This window comes from Salvia hispanica, chromosome 1 (genome assembly GCF_023119035.1).
Source record: "Salvia hispanica cultivar TCC Black 2014 chromosome 1, UniMelb_Shisp_WGS_1.0, whole genome shotgun sequence".
NCBI classification, from domain to species: Eukaryota; Viridiplantae; Streptophyta; class Magnoliopsida; order Lamiales; family Lamiaceae; genus Salvia; species Salvia hispanica.
Window position 1 is genome coordinate 5,406,504 of NC_062965.1, and position 22,981 is coordinate 5,429,484.

General features: G+C 33.6%; 3 protein-coding genes across 3 annotated transcripts; 2 read left to right on the forward strand and 1 right to left on the reverse strand.

Moving 5' to 3' along the window:
* The first annotated feature begins 1,063 nt into the window (after positions 1-1,063).
* Positions 1,064-3,132, forward strand: LOC125202734 (ent-kaurenoic acid oxidase 1-like). The gene is made up of 7 exons (XM_048101179.1): positions 1,064-1,284; positions 1,447-1,924; positions 1,998-2,261; positions 2,341-2,509; positions 2,601-2,707; positions 2,794-2,915; positions 3,004-3,132. Exons 1-7 carry the CDS (start codon positions 1,064-1,066, stop codon positions 3,107-3,109), a joined length of 1,467 nt encoding a protein of 488 aa, XP_047957136.1. The 3' UTR covers positions 3,110-3,132.
* A 6,946-nt stretch (positions 3,133-10,078) lies between these two features.
* On the forward strand, positions 10,079-11,503 carry LOC125219341 (E3 ubiquitin-protein ligase PUB23-like). Its single transcript, XM_048121295.1, has one exon. The coding sequence runs from the start codon at positions 10,176-10,178 to the stop codon at positions 11,406-11,408; it is 1,233 nt and encodes a 410-aa protein (XP_047977252.1). The 5' UTR covers positions 10,079-10,175; the 3' UTR covers positions 11,409-11,503.
* A 6,425-nt stretch (positions 11,504-17,928) lies between these two features.
* LOC125185520 (agamous-like MADS-box protein AGL80) lies at positions 17,929-18,747 on the reverse strand. Its single transcript, XM_048082072.1, has one exon. The coding sequence runs from the start codon at positions 18,745-18,747 to the stop codon at positions 17,929-17,931; it is 819 nt and encodes a 272-aa protein (XP_047938029.1).
* Between the last annotated feature and the right edge of the window lie 4,234 nt (positions 18,748-22,981).

Below are 22,981 nucleotides of genomic sequence, written 5' to 3' on the forward strand. Positions count from 1 at the left end.
TTAAGAAATGTTAAGAAAAATGGGTGGAAAAAGGTTAGTGGAATAGGGGTCCCTTGTATATATTAGTTTTAAATAAAATGTAAGTGGAATGAGTTAGTGGAAGGTGTGACCCTATTACCATTTATGGTAAAAGTGAACCGAGACTCTTATTCGCGGACGGAGGGAATAATAAAATGTGAGTAGGAATGAGTTAGTGGAATATGAGGTCCACTACCAAAAATGGTAAAAGTGAAATGGGACAAATTATGTGGAACAGATCAAAATGAAAAATTGGGACGAATTATCTAGAACGGATGAAGTATTACTTATTGCATTTCATTTATTCACTCTTCTCATCCCCCGAGTATAAATTTTCGCTCTAGATATAATTAAATTGGAGGGTTGTGAGAGGATGGGATGGCTACTGGAGGACTGTGATTGTGAATGATTAAATAAATATTAACCAGAATGTAGTAATTTTGTAGTCAACTATTGGGCAAGTTTTGAAAATTTCATTTATGACTATTCACCAATTTTGGAAACAGAAAATTATTGATATATCTTCAAAAAGAGAAAATGACTATATATAATCTTAAATTATTTTATTTTACACAATTAAATCGTTTTATACATTTAACTTAAAAACTTGGGATCATTTTTACATCATGACCTCCTTTCTAAACTTGTGAGTCGAAGTCTCGAATAGATGGTCTCATGCCCAAATTTAATCATCATACTAAGTTATTGTCATGGGTTCATATAATGGCAGATCCAGATCCATGATTTTAACGATGAAGGCCTAAATTCAAAATTTATACTAGTAATATTTTTCCATAATATTTCTATGTATCTTAAATCAAATCATTCCACGATTAAATTCAAGGAAATATGTATTAATGAGCAGTTTAATCCAGTTCCTCTGGAGTGATGATGTATTCATACTCACAAATTTATCACATATTGCCTTGTTTTACAACTGCAAAATAATCTATACTCATTTGATTTTACCTCCTAATTCCCTCCTCTATATATAGTTACATTGGATATAAAAGAGGTATCAGTTGTCTTGATTTTCTGAATTAAGATGGGGGTGGGATTGTTGGTGGGGTGTTTTCTAGTGTTTTTGATAGTGAGATGGGTGGCTAGAAAGATAAATTTCTGGTTATATGAAAGCAAATTAGGTGCAACAAGATATGAACTTCCTCCTGGTGACTTGGGTTTGCCTCTCATTGGTAACATGTGGTCTTTCCTCAGATCTTTCAAGTCCAACAATCCCGAATCCTTTGTCTCAGACCTTGTTCACAGGTCTGTGTTAATACAAAAAAAATGTGTACTAAATGACGACGATCTTTAAATTTATGTTCATTTATCAATAAAAAAAAATGTGTGTGCTCATAATAATATTTATAATTATAATTATAATTGCTAGCTTGATTTCATCAGTACATGTCACGTGTGATAAATCAGATTCGGGCGCACGGGGATGTACAAGGTGTACATGTTTGGCCACCCTAGCATCATCGTGACAACCCCGGAAGCATGCCGACGTGTACTAAATGACGACGACGGGTTCAAGCCCGGGTGGCCCGCCTCAACCGAGGAACTCATGGGAAGGAAGTCATTTGTGTCCATCCCGGACCAAGAACACAAATGGCTGCGCAAGTTGACGGCCGCCCCTGTCAACGGCTTTGAGGCACTCACCGTGTACATGAAATACATCGAGGAGAATGTCATCGTAGCCTTGGAGAAATGGGAGAACATGGGACAAATCGAACTCTTAACCGAGCTTAGAAGGCTCACTTTCAAGATCATCATGCACATTTTCTTGAGCTCGGAGGGCGAGCACGTGAGGGAGGTGTTGGAGAAGGAGTACACCGCTTTAAACTATGGAGTCCGAGCCATGGCCATCAATGTGCCCGGGTTTGCTTACCATAACGCGCTTAAGGTAATGCGTTTGCTCGTTTTTTGTTTGAAGTTTTAATTGCTGGTTGGCTTAGATTTGGGGTTGATGGTTTTAGGCACGAAAGCGGCTTGTGGCTGTGCTGAGTGCTATAGTGAGTAAGCGAAGGGCGGAGAGAGAGGAGGATCCATCGCGGCCGAGGAGAGACATGATGGATGCTCTGTTGGATGCTGAGGATGAGAATGGTAGAAGATTGGATGATGAAGGGATTGTTGATATTTTGATTATGTATCTGAATGCAGGGCATGAATCTTCAGGGCACACAACTATGTGGGCTGCCCTTTTCTTACAGCAGAATCCAGACATGTTCAACAAGGCTAAGGTAAGTTTCCTTTTCACTACAAAGATTTTTCAACTTATTTGGTAATGATTGGATATACTAATGAGTAACATTGATTCAGGCTGAGCAAGAGGAGATTATAAGAAATAGGCCTTCTGATCAGAAAGGCTTGACACTGAAAGAAATCAGAAAGATGGATTATGTCAATAAGGTTATTGATGAAACGCTTCGCGTAGTTTCCTTCTCGTTGATGGTCTTTAGAGAAGCAAAGAAAGATGTCTCTGTTTGTGGTAATTAAACAATACATTTATCTCTTGGAAATCTTTGCAAAGAAACTAGAAAAAATAACTAATTTTCCCATATTTGTGTTTATATGCAAAGGTTACACCATTCCGAAAGGGTGGAAGGTCTTGGTGTGGTTTAGGAGCGTTCACTACGACTCTGAGACATGGCCCGACCCGAAGAAGTTTAATCCTTCGAGATGGGATGTGAGTGTTCATTGAGGCCATTGTCTTTATTATTGACAACCAACAACTCTTTAACATAATAGTTCTACATCCTTTGATATGTGCAGGACTTCATTCCAAAAGCGGGAAATTTCCTTCCATTTGGAGGTGGAAGCAGATTGTGCCCCGGGAATGATCTAGCCAAGCTTGAAGTTTCAATCTTCCTCCACCATTTCCTTCTCAACTACGAGTGAGTATACACATAAACATGAAACACCCGTTGTTCGTCTTGGAATATTTTTGTGACATGGCTCTTACAATCGCTTTGTTGATCACAGATTCGATCGAGCCAATCCTGATAGTCCGGTTATGTACCTGCCGCACACAAGGCCTAAAGACAACTGTCTGGGAATGATTAAAAGAGTGACTAGTAGAACTACATAGATTTTTACTATGTAAAAAGCTATTATGGCCTTTCTGCAGCTCCCTTCTTTATTTTGCATTTTTGTCTTGTTGAACTACATGTCTACATTTTACTACAATTAGAGGATTATCAAGAATTATTAAGTTCTTTCTTTTGCTGCTGGATTGGATGATTCTATTTGTCTTTACTAATTAGTACTACTATCTTACATTTGGTTCAATGTAATGTTTTCCTAGTGACAATAGTGAAAGATATATTTTGAGAACCTCTCTCTTTCTCTCTGTTCACTAACTAATACTACTACTAACAATATAAAGGGTGGGTAGAGTTGTCAAATGGTTGGGACGGCCCAACCCAACCGAGCCTAGGCATGCCTCGGGCCAATCAGCTTGGGGCCCGGCCCAGCTCAGGCCCACCATTGAAGCGAGTTGGACTGAATTTCTTTTTATAAATTCAGACTCAACCCAGACCCATTTAGATAGTGGGCTAAGCTGGGTCATGCAAATTTTTTTTTCATCAACGGTTTGAAATATAATACTCCATTACTTACTATATAAATTTATAACTAAAGGAATAGTAATAAAATAATTGCTATGGTTAATAGCCAAATTTATATCCCTGACAATATAAAGGGTGGTCTATCAGCTTAATGGGTGAGGCCCAAACTACTGGTCCAAGTTTCAAAACAGTAAAGATATTTTAAATTTTGTACTCCATTAATTGTGTCTTAATTAACAAGTTCAAATTCTTGTGTATATTTTCAAATTTGTAATGGCATGAATGATAGATTGATAGCCAATAATCACTCTTAGTTGTCATGTGATTAATAAAATTTTGGATAATTTCATCTCTACATTAATGTTTCGATGATTCTATATGAGACGCGTTTTTACAAATTCTTAGCATTTTATTTTTCAACCCAATAAATGAGATTTGCTGTTAGTTCTGCAGTATGGTTGAAAATTATAAAACAATAACTAATCGAGACAAATGAAAGATCAGAAAATCTCGGCGACTTTTGGGATTTAATGAGGTTTAAATTCTAGTACTCCACATTATGTCATTTTATACTAATTTTTGAGTGAAATCGTGGTGTGTTGTTTCACACTAATTCATTAACATCAAAAGTCCAAATGATGACCTAATTTTTCAAAATTTTAAATTAGGGGGTTGAGGGAATAAAAACATAAAGTAAGAGCTTTCAATTGTGGGATCATTAATTAATATCTCGATGGTGATGGTCAAAACAACCCCATTATATTTTAATCTCAGTCCAAATATTATTAAAATTTCTGAAAGAAAGGGGAGTGTGTCAGCCATGTGAGACTAAATAAATTTCAGAGTATTAGTCTTAAAAAGTGATATAAATTTCGAGGGAATTCTGATATTTTTCATGAATTCTGAAGGTGGTATTGCTAACTTTAAGATTGATATCTGCTGATCATTTTTTAAATCCGACAGATCTACAAAACATATTTTATCTTATTAACTACATATTATTCAAAGTTTAATTCAAGAATTAAGGTGTTGTAATGACGTCGTTTCATGTATAATATAAAATACATACTCCCTCCGTCCGCGATTAGGAGTCCCGGTCACTTTTGCGCACATATTTTTATAAAAATAATAAAAAATAGTTAGGGTTGAGAAATGGTAAAGTAAAAAAGAGAATAATGTTGAGAAGACTCTTGTCAACATTTTCTTTTTTACTTTACAATTTCTGCACTTTAACTATTTTTTATTTTTTTTATAAAACGGGTGCACAAAAGTGACCGGGACTTCTAATCGCGGACGGAGGGAGTAGATATTATGGCTAGCCATGTAAGATAAAAATCTGCTGGAAAAAATTACTCCTTCCGTTCCAATTAAGTTGAGACATAACTTTTGACCACGGAAATTAAGAAATTGTGTTGAAAAGTAGGAGATGAAAATAAAGTGAGAAAGATAAAGAGAGAGTAAATTAGATGGTGGAATATAGTAAGAGTGATTGGATGTTTTATTTTTTGTCAAAAGGAAAAATGACTCAATTTAGTTGGGACATCCCAAAGAAGAATACGACTTAACTTAGTTGGAACGGAGAGAGTACTAATTTTTGGGCCAAATTAGGAAAATTATACACTTTTAAAAGTTAGTGAATTTTAAGACCAATATCCTAAATTTATTAAAACAAGATGACAAAAAGAATTTAAAAAACACAAGGTAGATAGAAGACTGCCAATCAAAGAAGGTTATAGTTTCAACAATGTAGATACTTTTTAATATAATAAATCACATTATTATTTGTTTAAAGTTGACCACACAATATTTATATGGACTCAGACAGTAACTGGTAAGGGGTAATGTTTTCTAATGGAATGAAATATTAGACTTTGCACTTAAGTGTAAATCAACTAGAGTTAAATAAAATAGTACTATCAACGAAAATGGTGTTCAGGTTATCCACGATAAAAAATCAAAAAAATTATAGTATATCATATACTCTCTCTTCCGCCATTTATAGAAATGTGAAAAAGGTAGTAAATATAAATTCCAATTTATATACTACTCTCTTTGTATACCGTTATTTGTTTCAATTTACTATTTTCGTCTATTCGCAAATAATTCTCTAATTTTACTATTTGTAGACCGGGTAATAGATATCACATTCCACAAATTTTATTTAACTCACATTTTATTAGTATAAAATTAATTTATAAAAGTAGAATCCACTTCCACTAACTTTTTTCTTTCCCGTTTCATTACATTTCTTAAATATGAGAAATACACAAGAGTTAATGAAATTAATGTCAGAGAATTCGCTTCTTTAATTATTTAAACCATGTTTTCCATCTATTATCTTTAATTGTTTTATTTATTTATCTGTATTTAGTTATAAGTTATAACAAACCGTCAAAATTATGCAGTCTAGATAGTATAAAATGTCTACATTAGCACTTAAATTCTACTGGAATAGTTCGTCAAAATAATGTTTATCAGTATTTAGTTACCATTTTCGATAATAGACTCCACATTCCACTAACTCATAATCACTTATATTTATTATAAAATTAATATATAAAAATAGGACTTAAATAATATTAACCTTTTCAATCTACTTTCTATTATATTTTAAAACCATTACTGAATCAAATAGGAAACAAATTACTAAGGACCAAAGAAATAGTATTAAATGACAGCAAGGAGCTAATTCTGCTATTTCGTATCAAATGAATATTGTATATTTTATTTTTCAAAAATATGAAAGTAAGGAACCGAATTTAATTGAAAGTCAGAAAACAGATGTTTATGTGGTGCCACTGACACATATTAATACACGTACATTTGACCAAAATTATATAAATACATGTATTTTCAGTATTTAAATTAAAAATTGCAGACAATCTTAACTCAGATACAGACTGGTCAGTGGTCACAAAAAAAAAGGGTAAATTCTATCTAATGTAGCTGTCTTAATTTAGAGATATTTAAGTAGGATAATGTATGCTTAGACAGCAAATTCATTATACATTATGGCATTCTTTGATAAGATTTGCTTATATACTATATTATCGTTTACATTAAATTAGATATAAATCAAGTGTTTACACCTAATTTTTTTTAGTGTTCATCATTGCAAAGCTTGTACATCTGTTAAAATGTTTCATCATTCATCAATCGAATATCATTCTTAAAATTTGATTTTGCTGATGCTATACACATATATGTACAGCAATTTTTTAATTTCTAATCGTTAATCTTGTCAACGCTGTATGTTTGATTTTGTAGCTAATTCAGCATTTTCGTACTCGTATATATTGTGACCATTATATATACAATATGACTTTGTATATGTTTTTATATATATATCAGGTCTGAACTTATGTTAGTTGATAGCAACAAACACGATAAGGTCTTGTTAACACGATGGATACAATCAAGATCAGATAATTCTAAATAAGGATAGCGTTGATAGTTTAATCTTAAGAAATTCTAAACCATAATCTAATTCTTAGTAGTTGCTTAAACCTAGAATTTTGAAAGGACTATATAACATAAAAAGTCTTAAATTATATACCTTGAAAAAGTACAACTGTTACACACTCCAATTTCCTACACAATTTTGGAAGGCACACAACCGTGACCAATATGTCATTGACCAACAAGCAGATGGCCTAACAAAAGAGCTAGCTGTGACCAACAAGATCGTTGGCCTTAAGGGGGTCGATTATTGACATATTTTTTTTTATTAAAATTAATATATTATGCAAGTATATGGTGAAATTATATTATTGTTAAGATAAACACAAGTATTGTATCAATAGACACTAATGATCTGATCACAAATATTACATCGAGTAATGATGGAATAAAATACTATACTACTATTAAACGATGAAAAAAAATTAAGTACTCTTTCTATCCTACTTTAAGTGATACATTTTCATTTTAGGGACGCCCCACTCTAAATGACATATTTTCTAAAATATAAACATCACTCATTGTACTTTTTTCTCTCTAACAATATTGCATCGTGGAATAAGAAAAACTCCACTTAGAATGGGACGGATGGAGTATAAAATAGATCATATAAGCAAGAGAATCATTGAGTAACAATTTCATCAACTCTTTTGTAGTTCCAATTGCTTATTTTCATTCAATTATAAGATTGGAAGAATTTAACTAACGGTAGACTAGACAGATGAACTAAATCAACATAACACAAAACATGTTCAATCTAACAAAAACTAGACAAAATCCGAAGAAATTGAACTTGGCTCTATTTGTTCTTCCTTGAATTATATGTTTGATGCTCTCATTCTCCAAAATACAAAATATAAAGCTATTCTCTATAGATAAAAGTTGTATTTTTCAAACTGCAAAGGTGTATTTATAGCTGGAAGGAAGCTAGTGAAATTAGGGCTACAAGAACACAAAAATGGGACAAATAATTGAAATCCCACACGTAGGCACGGGTCGTGAGAATGGACCATGACTCATGCTTAGCTCTCGACAAGGCACTCTCAGCTGATCCCGCCCCACCACACGACTCGCACAGGAAGGTGGTGCACTCGTGGGGGTCGTGCAGACATCAGGTTTTTTCTTCTCTTCGTTGGTGCTGCATGGGTGGCGCAACAATACTTGCTCGTGCGTGACCTATGCATTGGGTTTTAATCCTTTTAAAACCATTTTCTACTTCAAAACTCAACAAATTATCAACATATATATTAGGAACTAACTCAAATACTCCTACAAAACATCTAAATCACTTTGTGTTTATAAATATACCATCAACACTTCAAAAAGCTTCCTTATTGTTTCCCAACTAAAATTAGAGGACGCAAATGAAAGCATCCTAAAAAAAAGCAAAAGATTAAGTTAATTTGTCCTTCATTTAGGAATGCTTTATTTTGCATCCTAAATTGTTGTTGTTTTTAAAATTTTCCAAGTAAGTAATTGCTTCTTAATTTGTGTTCCTAAAAAATAAGTTTTTTTAGTGAATTGTTGAGTTTATCAATTGTTGTAAACTAAAATATCCCACATCAGTTGTGAGTTTTGAGAGATACACAACTGTGATCCATGAGCAAATTCAGAATGAGAGCCGGATAACAGAACCATCTGTGACTAACGAGATTGTTTCCCCTGGGACGAGACTCTAAGATCTCGCATCAGTTGTGAAAGACACATATTCGTGACCAACATGTATGTGACCAATAAGCATCTCAAAGCTACAATTGAATTAACCGTGACCAACGAAGATGTTGGTCTCCATCTGACATTGGTTATGAAAGCTAATTGGCGTAAGGTTTATCGATGAATGAGTTATTTCTCCTAATCAGTTAATCTTTTGGGATGAGTTTTTCTTTATCTTGTCGATATCACCTTGCTATTGAGTTGGTATTAGTTGTGCTAGATTTGGGTGTTGCTTTTAGCTATGGACTAATCTCGTGCTCAGGTTAGAGCCATTTCAATTCATATAAGAAAGAGAGATCGAGAGGACGATGAGGCAGCTGAACAGCCAAGCTAATTTTTCTTCTAAAGATAACGTGAGAAAAAGATGATCGCATTCCGCGCCGCTGTTATGTAATTTGATTTGACTTTTCTTTATATTACTAAGTCATTTATTTAGAGTAGTAATTAAATGGAAAATATAGTCAGGAAAGAGATTTTAAAAAAGTCTAAAGAGGAATACAATTACACATGTATCGATGACCGTATTTATTAAATCTGTGCATGTCGTTGGCGAAACGTTAGATTTTACTTTTTTCAGTGTGTACAAGTGGCTTATACTTATACATACAAAGTCAACTTCACCAAACAGCCCATCAAGTAGTACCTATTTATATTTTCGCCCCTTACTTTCAATGCAACAAGTAACGTTCATCTAGCTGGTGCCTCACTAAGGATTGAGATTTGAGACACTATATCTTTCTCTAATTATTCATACTTACCATATTATGTTGTAATCAATTTTTTTGCTTGATTGAGCCCTTTCTAATTTTACCTTATAATGATTGCTCAAACTCAAATACTAGTATATAAAATCCATAATATATAGTATTAATCCAAATAACTTTTTCTCTGAATTCAGCAAAAAGAATACAAATCATGATAATAACAACAAAAATAAAAAATGTTTATACTACAAAATATTCGATTATAAAAATACTATATTTACGTACAGATAAGCTTATATAAATTTCATTACCGTGATTTAATAGTTATTCCAAAAGCAATAATAATTCATCATTCATCATTTCGGAAATCCATTTGATCATGTTTGCAAATTCCAGATTAGTCGCACCAACACCAACAAAATATTTGAATTTAATTAAAACAAAAGAAAATCTCGGTGGTCAAATTGGTAATACCAAGAAATACCGGGGCGGATTCAGAAATAAAATAATTTAATTCGAAGTTGTGAGAGAGTAACTCGGATCCCACAGTTTCGTTGTCCCTTCCATGTCTACACGCCAGATAAGTTTTGACTCTCCTCTTTCTTCACACTTCCACCAATCTCTACACCATCTATATATTCATTGTCAATGCCTCGCATAAAAAGTCTTCAAAAAACACTCACATTTACAAATTCAAACCCCCTTTTGAGAAATGGATGGAATCCCTTCCATGGACTGCCCTCAGGATTTCCGCTGCCCGATTTCCATGGAGATCATGAAGGATCCTGTCACCATCTCCACCGGCGTCACCTACGACAGGAAAAACATCGAGCGATGGTTCCTCACCTACAAGAAGACCACCTGCCCCGCCACTATGCAATGCGTCGAGGCTTTGGATATGACTCCCAATCACACGCTCCAGCGCCTGATTTCCGCCTGGCAATCGCGGCGGACGCCGCCGGCGGCGGCGGCGGCGTCGCCAAAGAGAGATGAGCTGGCAGCCGCGCTCGGGGAGATCGATTCGACGCCGTTTAAGGTGAGCTGCTTGAAGAGGCTGAGGTCGATTGTGGAATTGGGGGATGAGGTGAAGGAGGATTTCAAGAGGTTGGGCGGGGTTGAGGTGCTGGTGCGGATAATGGAGCAGGTTTTGGGGGAAAATTCGGATTTCGCGGTTTTTAGGGCTTGCGAGGAGGCGGTGGCGGTGCTGCGCCACATTCCCGTTTCCGACGGCGATGAGCAGATTCTGGAGGTGCTGATGAGCTCCAATTGTATGAATTCGATGGCGATCGTGCTGCAGCGCGGGGGCGCGGAGGCGAGATTCGGCGCGGTGGCGACGTTCGAGAAACTGGCGAGGGCGGACTACCAATGGAACTACGCGGCGCAGGATCAAGGCGTCGGCTTCTTCAAATCGCTGCTGGAGATCGTGTCCGACGAGATCTGCAGCAAGGCGAGCTCGTGCGCGCTGAAGCTGCTGGTGCAGATGCTGGAGGCGTCGAAGAAGTCGAGGCTGAAGGCGATCGAGGCCGGCGCGATATGCACGCTGGTGGAGCTGCTCCCCGAATCGAGCAGATCTAAGTGCGAGAGGATTATGCAATTGATCAAGCTGCTGTGCGAACTGGCGGAGGGGAGGCTGGCCTTCACGGAGCACGGATTGGGGATCGCGGCGGTGGCGAAGAAGATGCTGAATGTGTCGAGCGGAGGGGCGACGAAGATTGGGGTGAAGATACTGATGCTGGTGGCGAGCTTTCACGCGACGGAGAAGGTGGTGGAGGAGATGCTGATGTGCGGGGCGGTGAAGAAGCTGGTGGCGCTGCTGCATGTCGGGGCGGGGCAGTCGACGACAAAGGAGAGGGCGGCGAAGATATTGAAGCTGCACGGCCGGGAGTGGCGGCGGTACCCTTGTTTCACGAGTGACGTCAGGGATTACTTGGGGTTGGGGGAATGAAAGTCTAAATTCATTTTTTTTTCTTTGAAAAAGGAAATATAGATATTTGTAATATATTTTAACGATGAAATATACAGAAATATTCTTTCTTCCAAGTAAAATTGTGCAAATGAGGTTTTTTTTTTCATTTTTATTAAAAAATTGTGATTTTATGCTTAATTTCATCGGAGAAATTTTGAATCTGTAATAGTGTGACTCGTTCCTTATTGTAATAGATGTAGTAGGCTATGAGCACACTCAGTTGAAAACTTGGACGAAGAATAAGCAATTTTGTGATTTAATAAATACTACTAGTATATTGTTGAGGCACTTTGTCTGACTTGCAAGGAAGAGAGCTAGGGCCAAGTGTGTTTAATGCAATATTTTTGGGTATATATGGGGGTTTACTCTTACTTGTTACTAACATATGTCAATGCAAATGAATTTTTATTTAAATATTTAATTTTAATTAGTAGTGTGTATTTTGATCGAGTATATGTATTGAACCATCGGTAGTAATGCCTACGGAACAGTAAATTGTCTTGGACTCTTGGTAGCCATTCAGAAAGAATGGGTAATTAGTTTTTTTTCTCTTGAACACTCCTGCTTATAATTATTCACGTAAAATATTTATTTGATAAAAAAATAATCTTCCATTATCTAAAGTCATTATTTGTTAGGGACAGAAAATCAATTAAACATTTATATGATAGACACAGAAAAGAAAAAATTAAATTGCATGCCAATTGTCAAAATTTAATACTCCCTTTCCCTTCTGTCTCCAACAAATATCCTTTATTTTGTTTATACTTCAATAAATATCCTATTCAACATATACTATTTTAATAAACAGACTTTACATTTCATTATTTTATTTCAATTTAATTATATAGAATTCACATTGCACTAATATTATCTTCCTACTTACCATTCACATTGTCAAACAATTTTTAAAATTTAAGCTGATCAAACATTGAAATATAATAAATTAATATTAATTGGACGTAAACCATGATTTATTAAAACAAGTCTCTAACTACATAAACATTGACGTTATTGCTAAAATGTTTCTCAATTTTGATTTCTTAGTAATTAATTTGTTAGCTTGAATTTATACTAATTACTACAATTATATAGCAAACTTATTTCCATTGTTCATTTTATAATTTGAACTTTGAACTAAAAATTTAGCTAACCGACGCTGTCGTACCATATAAAAGATGAAATCGCATTTAAAATAAAGCAATGATACATCATGATTTGGCATTTAAAATGAAACAATGATAACGCCAACGTTTCATTTGCGTCAATTAGCCAAAATTTCAACTTTGTTTTATAAAATGAATGATGAATTAAAGATAAGCTTTGACTATATTTGTAATTAATGTAAATTCTTCCTAAAATCACGAATAGGTCAAAGTTGGGATAACATAAAACTTTAATGTTTTCTTAAATATTCCATGAATTTAAATTATGAGGTGTATCTTTATTTTTGTTTATTACTTTAGTATTTATAGTAACCTTAACTATGTCGTTTTAGATTATTGAATTCACTACATCATCTATTTCAGTTTTGAATGTAGCGTTCGTAATATTTCATTATAGGTTATAACATACTTCCTCAGTCCCATAAAAATATAAGCATTTGAAATGGCACGAGAATTAATACAAATTGATAAAGAAAGAGAGAAGATGAGAAGTATAATAAAAGTAAATGGTGGATAATGAGACCCACTCACCCACATTATTAGTAGTGTTTAATAATGTGAGTATAGTGGTATAACATCATACTTTTACACGTACATAAATCAATCATCGACTTGGATCCACTTTAATATCATATGGAAATGGGTCACTTATTCTCTTAAAAAACCTTATTAGAAATGAGGGCTATCCACACTTATTATAAAGGTATGCCAAAGTCTTCTTTTTTATCAATACCAAATTGATGTATACGATTTACCATATTTTTAACAAATTCTAAATATTATGAGGAAAAACCAAAACTTTAGTCGAGGTTGGTAGAGTTTACTATCAATTTTAACTCCAAATTTAACTAGGCAGTGTTATTTTTGTTTAAATACACAACAAATACTAGTCGCTAGAGTTTTGCTCTTTAATTCACTTTGAACTGTAGGTCAAGCTTTCGTTTTCGATCGCATTACAGAATTTTGTGTGTAGTCATATAAAATAATTTGTACTACTACTCTCTCTGTATCACTCTAAACAATAACAATACTCTACATTACTTAATTTAATATGAGTTTTTATGCATTATTGTTTTGTACATATAAATAAAGAAAGAAGAAAATACGAAACTAGTGTTTCTATTTTAAGAAATGTCTTAATTAGAATGTAATATCTAAAAAGTGAAAATGTGTCCCGCCCTTCAAGTGGGTGAAAGAAGTATATTAGAGTCCGATACTTCAATAATATACGTTGGATTTTGGCAAAGCGTTTACACAAAAATATTTATTAAAATATGAACAATTTTCTTATTATATACGTACGTCAATGAATTGATAGAATTTAATGAGACATGTAAGAGTATTTTAGACGATTAATTTGATTGGGTCGACGGAAAACAATCTCAATCCTCGGTGACCTGAGAAAAAGTCATCATCATGTGGCCAACACCTATATTTTTTAAATATTTTTAATTAATCATAATATTGTTTTTCTTTGACCTAAAATAAAAAAAATATTAACATCCATTTAATAGAATTTTTTTTTTCTATATTTAACTCAAAGTAAGTATAATCATCAATAGTTTCTCCTTTTTTTTTTTTTTACTTCAATGCTAATTAAATAGTTTCTAAATTATCATTTCTAGTCATATATACGGCTAATTAGTAATTACACTTAATGATGAAATCAATTAGTGTTATTGGGAAACCGACCAAAGAAATTGTCTCTTACACATCCGCACAGCGAGGTAATCTCTATCTATCACTCAAATTAAAAAAAATTATCTGCACCAGTAATAATCTGCATCAGCATTCGGATATAGTCTCTATCGTCAATTTAATTATTACCATATATTCTAAAAATAAATTAATGCTAGTTGCAGTGTGAAATTAGGGCCATCATTATCTCCATTAATTGGAGAGCTATCGCTTTAGGTCAAACAGAATCTTAGTTTAACCACCAATTTTATAAATACTTATTTTCCATTTGATTTAGTTTTTATTCAATTTGAATTTCATAGTCTTTGGCAACCGAACTTAGACGAAATTAGGTGCTTATTACATTTACTTTGTTGAGTGTAATGACCCAATTGTGTTGGTGCAGCTACTATTCAAAGATGATTTTTGTAAATAATTTCGAGCATTTTAAATTTTAAATTGCTACACATTTAAGATATGAACATATACCAACTAACTAATTCGTATCTCTGACTGGGTTCGAATTAATTTTAAAGATACCCATATCTTTGACTTTATATTCTGTTGTAAATTCCAACATATACATACTTATAACGTATATTAATTTTGATGATACATGAGCTTGACTTATAATTAGGGCCATTAGGCATCATCTTTTAGGAAAATTCATATTCTCAAACGGGGACGATTTTGTTTTACATAATGAATAAGATTAAGCATTTTACTATAATTATCCAACAAATGAGAAAAGGATATTTTTATTTTGATATAATAATTTATTTACAGCGAGTTAATGAGTCATACCACCATAAAGAAGCTACTGAAAAATAAAAAAAGTAAATAGTTTTGCTGGATCAATAAAAGTGTTATTGTTGTACACTTAATTAATGGGCTAAACCGTAGCTGAGCCCTTACCCTCCAAGAAGCCCATTTAATTACTTTAGACCATGCCCAACATCAGTCTAACGGATCGCTATTTAAATTAATCTACCTTGGACCAAGCCCACTTATAACAATATTACATGCACAAATGTGTCGTTCGGACTCATTATCATATGACTAACTATCTAGGATTAATAAGTTAGAATTATTTTTGTTGGAAATAAGTGGCTATAACTATTATCATATAAATATCCATAGATTAAGTTGTGAGATTTAATATCATGAATCAAATATAATACATATCTAATCATGAGATATAATCTTCTAAATCTCCCAAAATTGACTATCTAATCTAATCTAAGTATAATTATGCATACAAATATTTGTATGGTTAGGAAATAACAGTTGGTTTTATAAGAAAGTTAAACTCAAAACCTTAAATATAATCCAGACTTCATATATGAATGAAAAAGGCAAACCAAAGATTGGTAAAAAAGAACAGCAACGATAATACAAATAGTAGCAAATTAAACCAATACAATAATCAAAAGCAAATAATAGTTTCACACAATAATATGTGACACATTGAGGGATTGATCTAGCAATACACAACAAATTCAAGTGACGCTAATATGGCTAACGAAACAAACTCCTCAAATCAAAATATGAAGAATACAAGTAGCGAAAAAAGAAAAGAAAAGAAAATCCACTATGGAAAACAAAAACAACTAAAGCCCTAAATTGAAGCTGCCTACCCAAATAGAATATCGCGGACTAAAAGAATTAAGTGTCGCCTACCCGATACAAATATAGTCTCTAACAACTAGATAATTTTAAAAAACAAAGATTTTGGGTGATTTAAGAAACAACTAAATAATATAAAAATAGTCTCCAATGAGATTTTGAGCGATGCCTACAATCAAAGGCATTATCATAACTACTGCGAACTGACTCATTGATTTATGGTGGCGAGATTGCACAACCAATCTAAGCGTGTTCACATAGCAAGCAGTAAAACCTACTCCACTTAAATCATAGTATGCTGACTACAAATCATAGTTATTATATTTATTTAAGTGGGTATAAAGCCCACGATTCCCACAGTTATAGTAGCTTCGGTACGGTGTACTCTCTCCGTCCCGTTGAAGATGATCATCTTTCCTTTTTGATTTGTCCCATTCAAGATGATCCATTACTAAAAATAGAAACACATTTTATCTCTATTTTATTACTTATCTCTTACTTTACTCTCTTCACTTAACACACAAAATAAAGTTGCATAAAATCCCGTGCCGCCCAAGAAAGAGGTTATATTCCTTGGGACGGAGGGCGTACTAAAAAGTAAATACGTTCGCAACTTTACAATAAAACAAATTTCATCTATTTCCAAATACTAGTAAAAGCAATAAAATTTCCATTACTTAGAAAAGCAAGCTAATTTTTTTAGAAATTTCAAAATACACTTCATCGCAAAAGCAAACATCTAAGCTTATCAAATCGAAGGGATTTAGCCAATTTATCAGAATGATGGCTAAGATCGAGGCATTGTCATCATAGAGCGTGACAATGAGGCTCTGTGATGACGGTGGTTACGACATGAAGGCAGGGGTGACATGGCATGAACACGAGATTTTAGAAGGTTTTGTTTTATGTGTTAAGCGGAGAGAAAAAATGTAGTAACTTTTATACTAATGTGAGAGGAATTCTTTTTCAAAAATAATAATATGATATCTTTAGTGGGACAAACGAAAAAGGAAAATAAAACATCTTTTAAGTACGAAGAGAGTACATATTTTATGTTTAGGACTAGGTCTAATCTACTCATAAATGATAAATGCATTGACATTAAGCTTGATTTTGTATACACTTATTCCTATCTTTTTATTTAATACCGGCTAATATCAATCATTATTACATTCCTATCTATTAATTAAGGCACGTTATTGATATTTAAATTGGTAAAAAATATGAAATGTTTTTGGGTCAAATTTATTATGTACGCTGTCATGAGAAGCCATGATGATGAACAATGGTTAAAAAAACATGTGTAATCAGTAATTTACTCCTAAAAATTCGATCCCTGTTTCAGATGCAACTATCTCTTCTCTATTTACTGTAACAGATGTAACGATTTATTCTTATTTTATTGTAACGAGATATTATCTGCAAATTTTAATTTAGTAAATGCAATGAAGATTTATTACTAGTTGAGTTGTAATATTTCCGCGTATAAGATTATTTTACTTTCCCTATATATAATATTACAAATACACATGAAAATCATTGCAAACAATGTAACTAACGGAGAGTTACATGACAACTTAAGTCTTAATATGCTTTATTATAAAATTTAATATTTTTACTTCTTTCTAGTAAAAAGAGCATGTTTAGTTTTCTTTCTGAAATGGAGTAGTTATGTCTCACTTCGTAATATAAAAATTTAAATAACAAGTGTATGAAAAAGTGGATGTAATAAGTAAACGCCTGCTATAGAAATTTTCCGCCTTTTTAAAAGGAAGTAATAATAATATTAACATATAAGAAGATCATATAACTCAAATTCTCTGCAGTTTAAAATGGAAGTAATAATAATAGTATATCTACGAAGATCATATAACTGCTAAAATTGAGAAGACACAATACACTTTAATCAAAACAAATTACTCAACTCCAGATTCATCATTCATCAATCAACCAGGATACAAATCGCATATTAACTTAACCCTAAACATAAAAATTCTAAACCCGCCATGTCTAAATCACTAATGAGAGCATCACGGGTTGAAAGGATTAGGATTAGGATTAGGATTACGATTAGGGTTAGGATTCGGATCCGGATTCCGATTCTGGCCAGACTGAGAAGAGCCAGACTGGTCGAAAAAGTAAGGATACGGCAGCACCATCCCGGGATCCCACCCGAGCCCGCTCCCTTCCATCCCTCCTCCTCCTCCCGGGCTCTGGACCAGATTCCAGGGGAAGCTCTCCATGCCATCCTCCTCCATCCGCGGTGGAGCCTCTTCCACCGCAGGAGGAGGAGGAGGAGGAGGCATCGCCAGCATAGGCAGCTGCGGCAGGAGTGGAGGCAGCGGCGGAGGCGCAGCCAGATTGCGCTGGTGCTCCGCCGCCATCGCCTCCATCCTGGCTTTGATATCCCGGAGCGTCTGGCTGATGACAAAGTTCATCTCCGAGACGTCATGGATCTGGAGGTCGTCTAAGGAGGCTTGGCCGAGGATGCATCGGAACATAAAGGCCTCAAGCTCGCGGCAGGTGTTGTCCTTCTGGAGGCGGCGGAGCTGCTCCGTCGTCTTCTTGATCCGTTGCCGCGTGAAGCTCTCCTGGTTGACCATCTTCCGGCTCTGGTCCATGACGGAGAGCTTGCGGAAGCGGGCCAGGATGGACTGCGCATCAAGAGGCGACGGCCATACAACCGGCACGGGGTCGTACTGGCTGTAGATGATGACGCAGGCTGGCACACCACAGAGGGTGCTCAGCTCGCTCACCTTCTTAATAAGACCCTTCTTTCGCTTCTTGTATGAAGCTTTTCTCTCCGAATCATTCGTAATATAGGCAAGAGTTACCTTCTTTCTAGTCATTGCTTTTTGGTTTTAACAATGCTTTCTTTTTCTTGGTGAGTTTTAGGGCTATCATTGTGTACATATTTATAGCGGCTGAAGACATTAGATTCAATTCGATTTTGAAAATTTGCTTTGCGTTGTCTGAGTTGTTCCATTTATTTTCATACCGTTTCAATTAATGCCTAGTTTTATTGTATCTCTATAGTCTGGATTTCTTGAGTAAATTGCTGCTCCATATATGTTTTATGAGGAAATCAACAATTATTATGATGATATTAGCAAGATGCATGTATGAAATCTTTAGCAATTTAAGAGCAATTGTACATACATTTTTATTAAGTGGAGTATATACCTTTTCTAAATATGTAGTAACACTAATAATAAAGTGCTTTTGGCCTTATCGGGTGCCCCGCTGTTTAGGACTTATTCGAAGTAGTAGTTTTTTGCCTTGTCGTTTACGGACGTGGTTTGTATATTTGCGACATAGCCTTGTCGATTGTTGTTTTGAACTTATACTTACTACTTTCGGTAATTTGATCATTTTTAACTATATAAAAACATAATAATAAAGCACAACATCTATGTACATATACACAAATAATCATTAATTAGTAAGGAGTACTTATGAAGAGTATAAAATAACTGCGGATTGATGATACCTTAGTTTCTGATATGAAATCGAGAACACATACTTTTTCTAACTAATTTTTAAATTTTAATTAATGATTATAACTTGTAATCAATATTTAAAAGTTGTATCAGTAACCGAATCGGTGAAGTTGTCGATTCATTATTCAATTGGTTGGACCGGTTAGACCACCGACAAAAGTAGAATAATTTTTCAAATATATATAATTAAATACTACTTTATGCGTCCCATAAAAATAGTCTTCTTTTTCCATTTTGGGTTGTCCAACCAAAATAGTCATCTTCCATTTTTGGCAAATTTTTTTCTCTTATCGGGTGGGTACATTCTCTACTAACATACTCAAATCACTTTTTGTTTTTACTTCTCTCTTACTCTACCAATTTTGCATTAAAACCAGTGCAATCTTCAAAATCCCTATTTAATGGGACGAATGAGTAAATATTCTATAAATAAAATTTAAATTTATTGAATGATAAAAAATAGTAATTAATAAGATATCACAAAATATTAAACCTTATACTAGTATACTATAAACCTATTAAAATTTAGTTCTTGATAAGATATAAAAAGAATTGGTGGGTGATAAACATAATTAAGTATTAATCAAAATATATAAATATTATTAATTAATTCAAAATAATAAATATATTTTAGTTTATTGTAGTTAAAATATTGAAGTAATGCATTCTTATGATATATAATTAACACAAATGATTAGTTTTATAGAGAAAAAAATGGTTGTTTTATGTATATAAGTAGCTAATTAAAGTTCGCATTATTTCACAAAAGAGTGTATGGTTAAACTGTAAATATGATTTTTATTTAATTAATGTTTAAGCGATCAAATTTTATAAAAAATTAAGATTATTTTTTGAAAAATATGAAATAAAAAGGTCAGTCCTGGTGGTTCAAAACAGCCCAAATATCTAGCGATTTTATAGGTGAAATCGGACCGTTAAGACCTCAATTTGCGAATGCACTAGTCAAACTAGCTTGTTCGATCCAATTTTTAAAATATTGCTAGCGATTTTAGGCTTTTATTCCCCATGATTTGTATGTGAATTAAATAAAATCAAATTGTTAATTACACCTAGGTAAATAAATTGCAAAAGGGCGGTTTGATTGTATTGGTATCTCATTGATGGAGTAATAATGCAGATTTTATTTGAAATGATTGCTACATTTACATCTGATGCATTTACATCATAGAGTGCATTAAATGTAAATGTATCAATACAATTGTAAAAGGAGATATGTGTCAAATGCCAATATATGCAGAGTTAGTGCCAATTCAAAATTTTTGTTGTTTCATTATAAGGATATACTATTACATCTGATTAATTTAAATTTGAATTTGAGCAAAATCAATTACATTCCTTAAGCGTATCATTTACATTTCAATTTTCACAAAATCAATTACATTCCTTTAAGTGTATCATTTTTGGATTAACTTGAGTTTTAGGAGGTCAAACGCTTAAATAAAATTTGAAATTTTGTTATTATAGAAATAATAATGATTAATCTGGCTCACTAATTTTATTATTTGTGAAATACCCTTCTTGGTACATAAATGATGTTGCGGGCCCAGCCATGGTGCTTGTGCAATAAGAAACAACCTTTCAAACAATTAGGCCAATGGCAGGTGGGATCGGAGAGGGTGACCAACTCACTACCTGCTAATGAGGGTGAAAAAAGTTTACCTTCTCTAATTTCATTTTGCGGCAGCTCCTTCCTAAATCTTTTTCTTATTTTTTTCTCGTCCGCCATCTATTATCAGTGACGGCCGCTACCTTGCCTCTACTTTTCAACGTCAGTATAATTTTTTTTAACTGTGTTTGATCCCATGAATTTCGTTATTGAATCAAGAAGAGCTCGTGCTTTTGGAGTTTTATCATGCTCAACGGGAAGCAAATTCTACTGCTCATAGTTTGACAAATTTTAGCTTTTTAGTTATCTGAGGAACAACGGTATGGAAATAAAATTTACCAAAATGAGTCCATGTCAACAAATAATATATTCTCTTTGTTCCAAAAAAATGTTATTTTTTTACCATCGAAGTTTAATTTACTTCTATTCTCTCCGTCCCCGATTAAGAGTCACACTTTGACTGAGCACGAGTTTTAAGAAATGTAAAGAAAAATTGGTTGAAAAAGTTAGTGGAATGCGGGACCCATATTTTTATATTAGTTTTATAATAAAATGTGAGTGAATTGAGTTAGTGGAATGCGAGACTTACTATTTATGGTAAAATGAAGTGTGATTCTTAATTGGGGACGGACCGAAATGGAAAAGTGTGACTCTTAATCGGGGACGGAGGGAGTATTTTTTATAAGCTACTCCCTCCCTCCCATTGAAGATGACTCACTTTCCTTTTTGGTTTTGCCCAACTAAGATGACCAATTACTTAAAATGGAAACACATTTATTTCTACTTTATTCCCTCTCTCTTACTTTACTCTCTCCTCTTAACACACAAAATATAACTGCATAAAAGCCCGTGCCGCTCAAAAAAGAGGTCATCTTCCTTGGGACGGAGGGAGTATTATTTCCAAGTAGAGTGGGTGAGTGAGTACATATGTAATTTGTTTGTGTAGGAATTTTAGAGCACATGTTAGAAGGTTAACTATATTAATTATCCTTGCCCATATAAATATTTGAGTTAATTACAGTTTAAAACGGGAACTTTCAATATTTTTTTAGTTTATAGCACTAGTTTAATTTATTTTTTATATAGTAGTACTTCTCAAATCCACAAAAGATATCATATTTGTGGCAATCATACGTGATTTTAGAAGATATTTTTGAGTGTGTTGAGTAGAAAAAGGAAATATATTTAAATATATGAATGTGATAATGAAAAAAGTAATTGAAGTAATTAATATTCCAAAAAATAGTTGAATTGAATCTATTAATGATAATTTACTAATTCGAACAAATGGAAATGTGACAATGGAGGGAGTATGAACTTTCAATCTTTTCAGTGTATAGTAGTACTCAATTTAATGTATATTCTGTATACCGAGAAATTTCACATGTTTTCACTTTTTTTTTGTTTCTATTTTTGTATAGCCTCAGAAGATAAATAAGAAAACGATTTTCAATTTCTTTCACAATTAAAAACGAGGTTGTTAATGTTCAAATTATAAAATAAAAGTGGTCTTATGAGCGTTTATACATCAATAAGACTTTTTAGGATTTTTCAATCCCTAATGGTTTTAGTAATTTTGATACTACTATTAATTAAGAATGAATCATCCTTGTATTAGTTGAATGGCTAGGAAACAATATCGTACTACTCTCTCCGTCCCAGATAATTTGGGACACTTTGACTCGGCATGAATTTTAAGAAATCTAATGGAAAATGAGTTAAAAAAGTTGGTGGGATGTGAGTCCTACTTTTAAGTATTAGTTTTATAATAAAATGTGAATAAGAATGAGTTAGTGGAATATGTGGTCCACTACCAAAAATGGTAAAAGTGAAATGAGACAAATTATGTGGGACGGACCGAAATGGAATACTGGATCGAATTATCTGGGACGGAGGGAGTATTAATTAAGTTGTGACAATTAATTTGTTTGACAATTTCAACATTAACGGTATCAC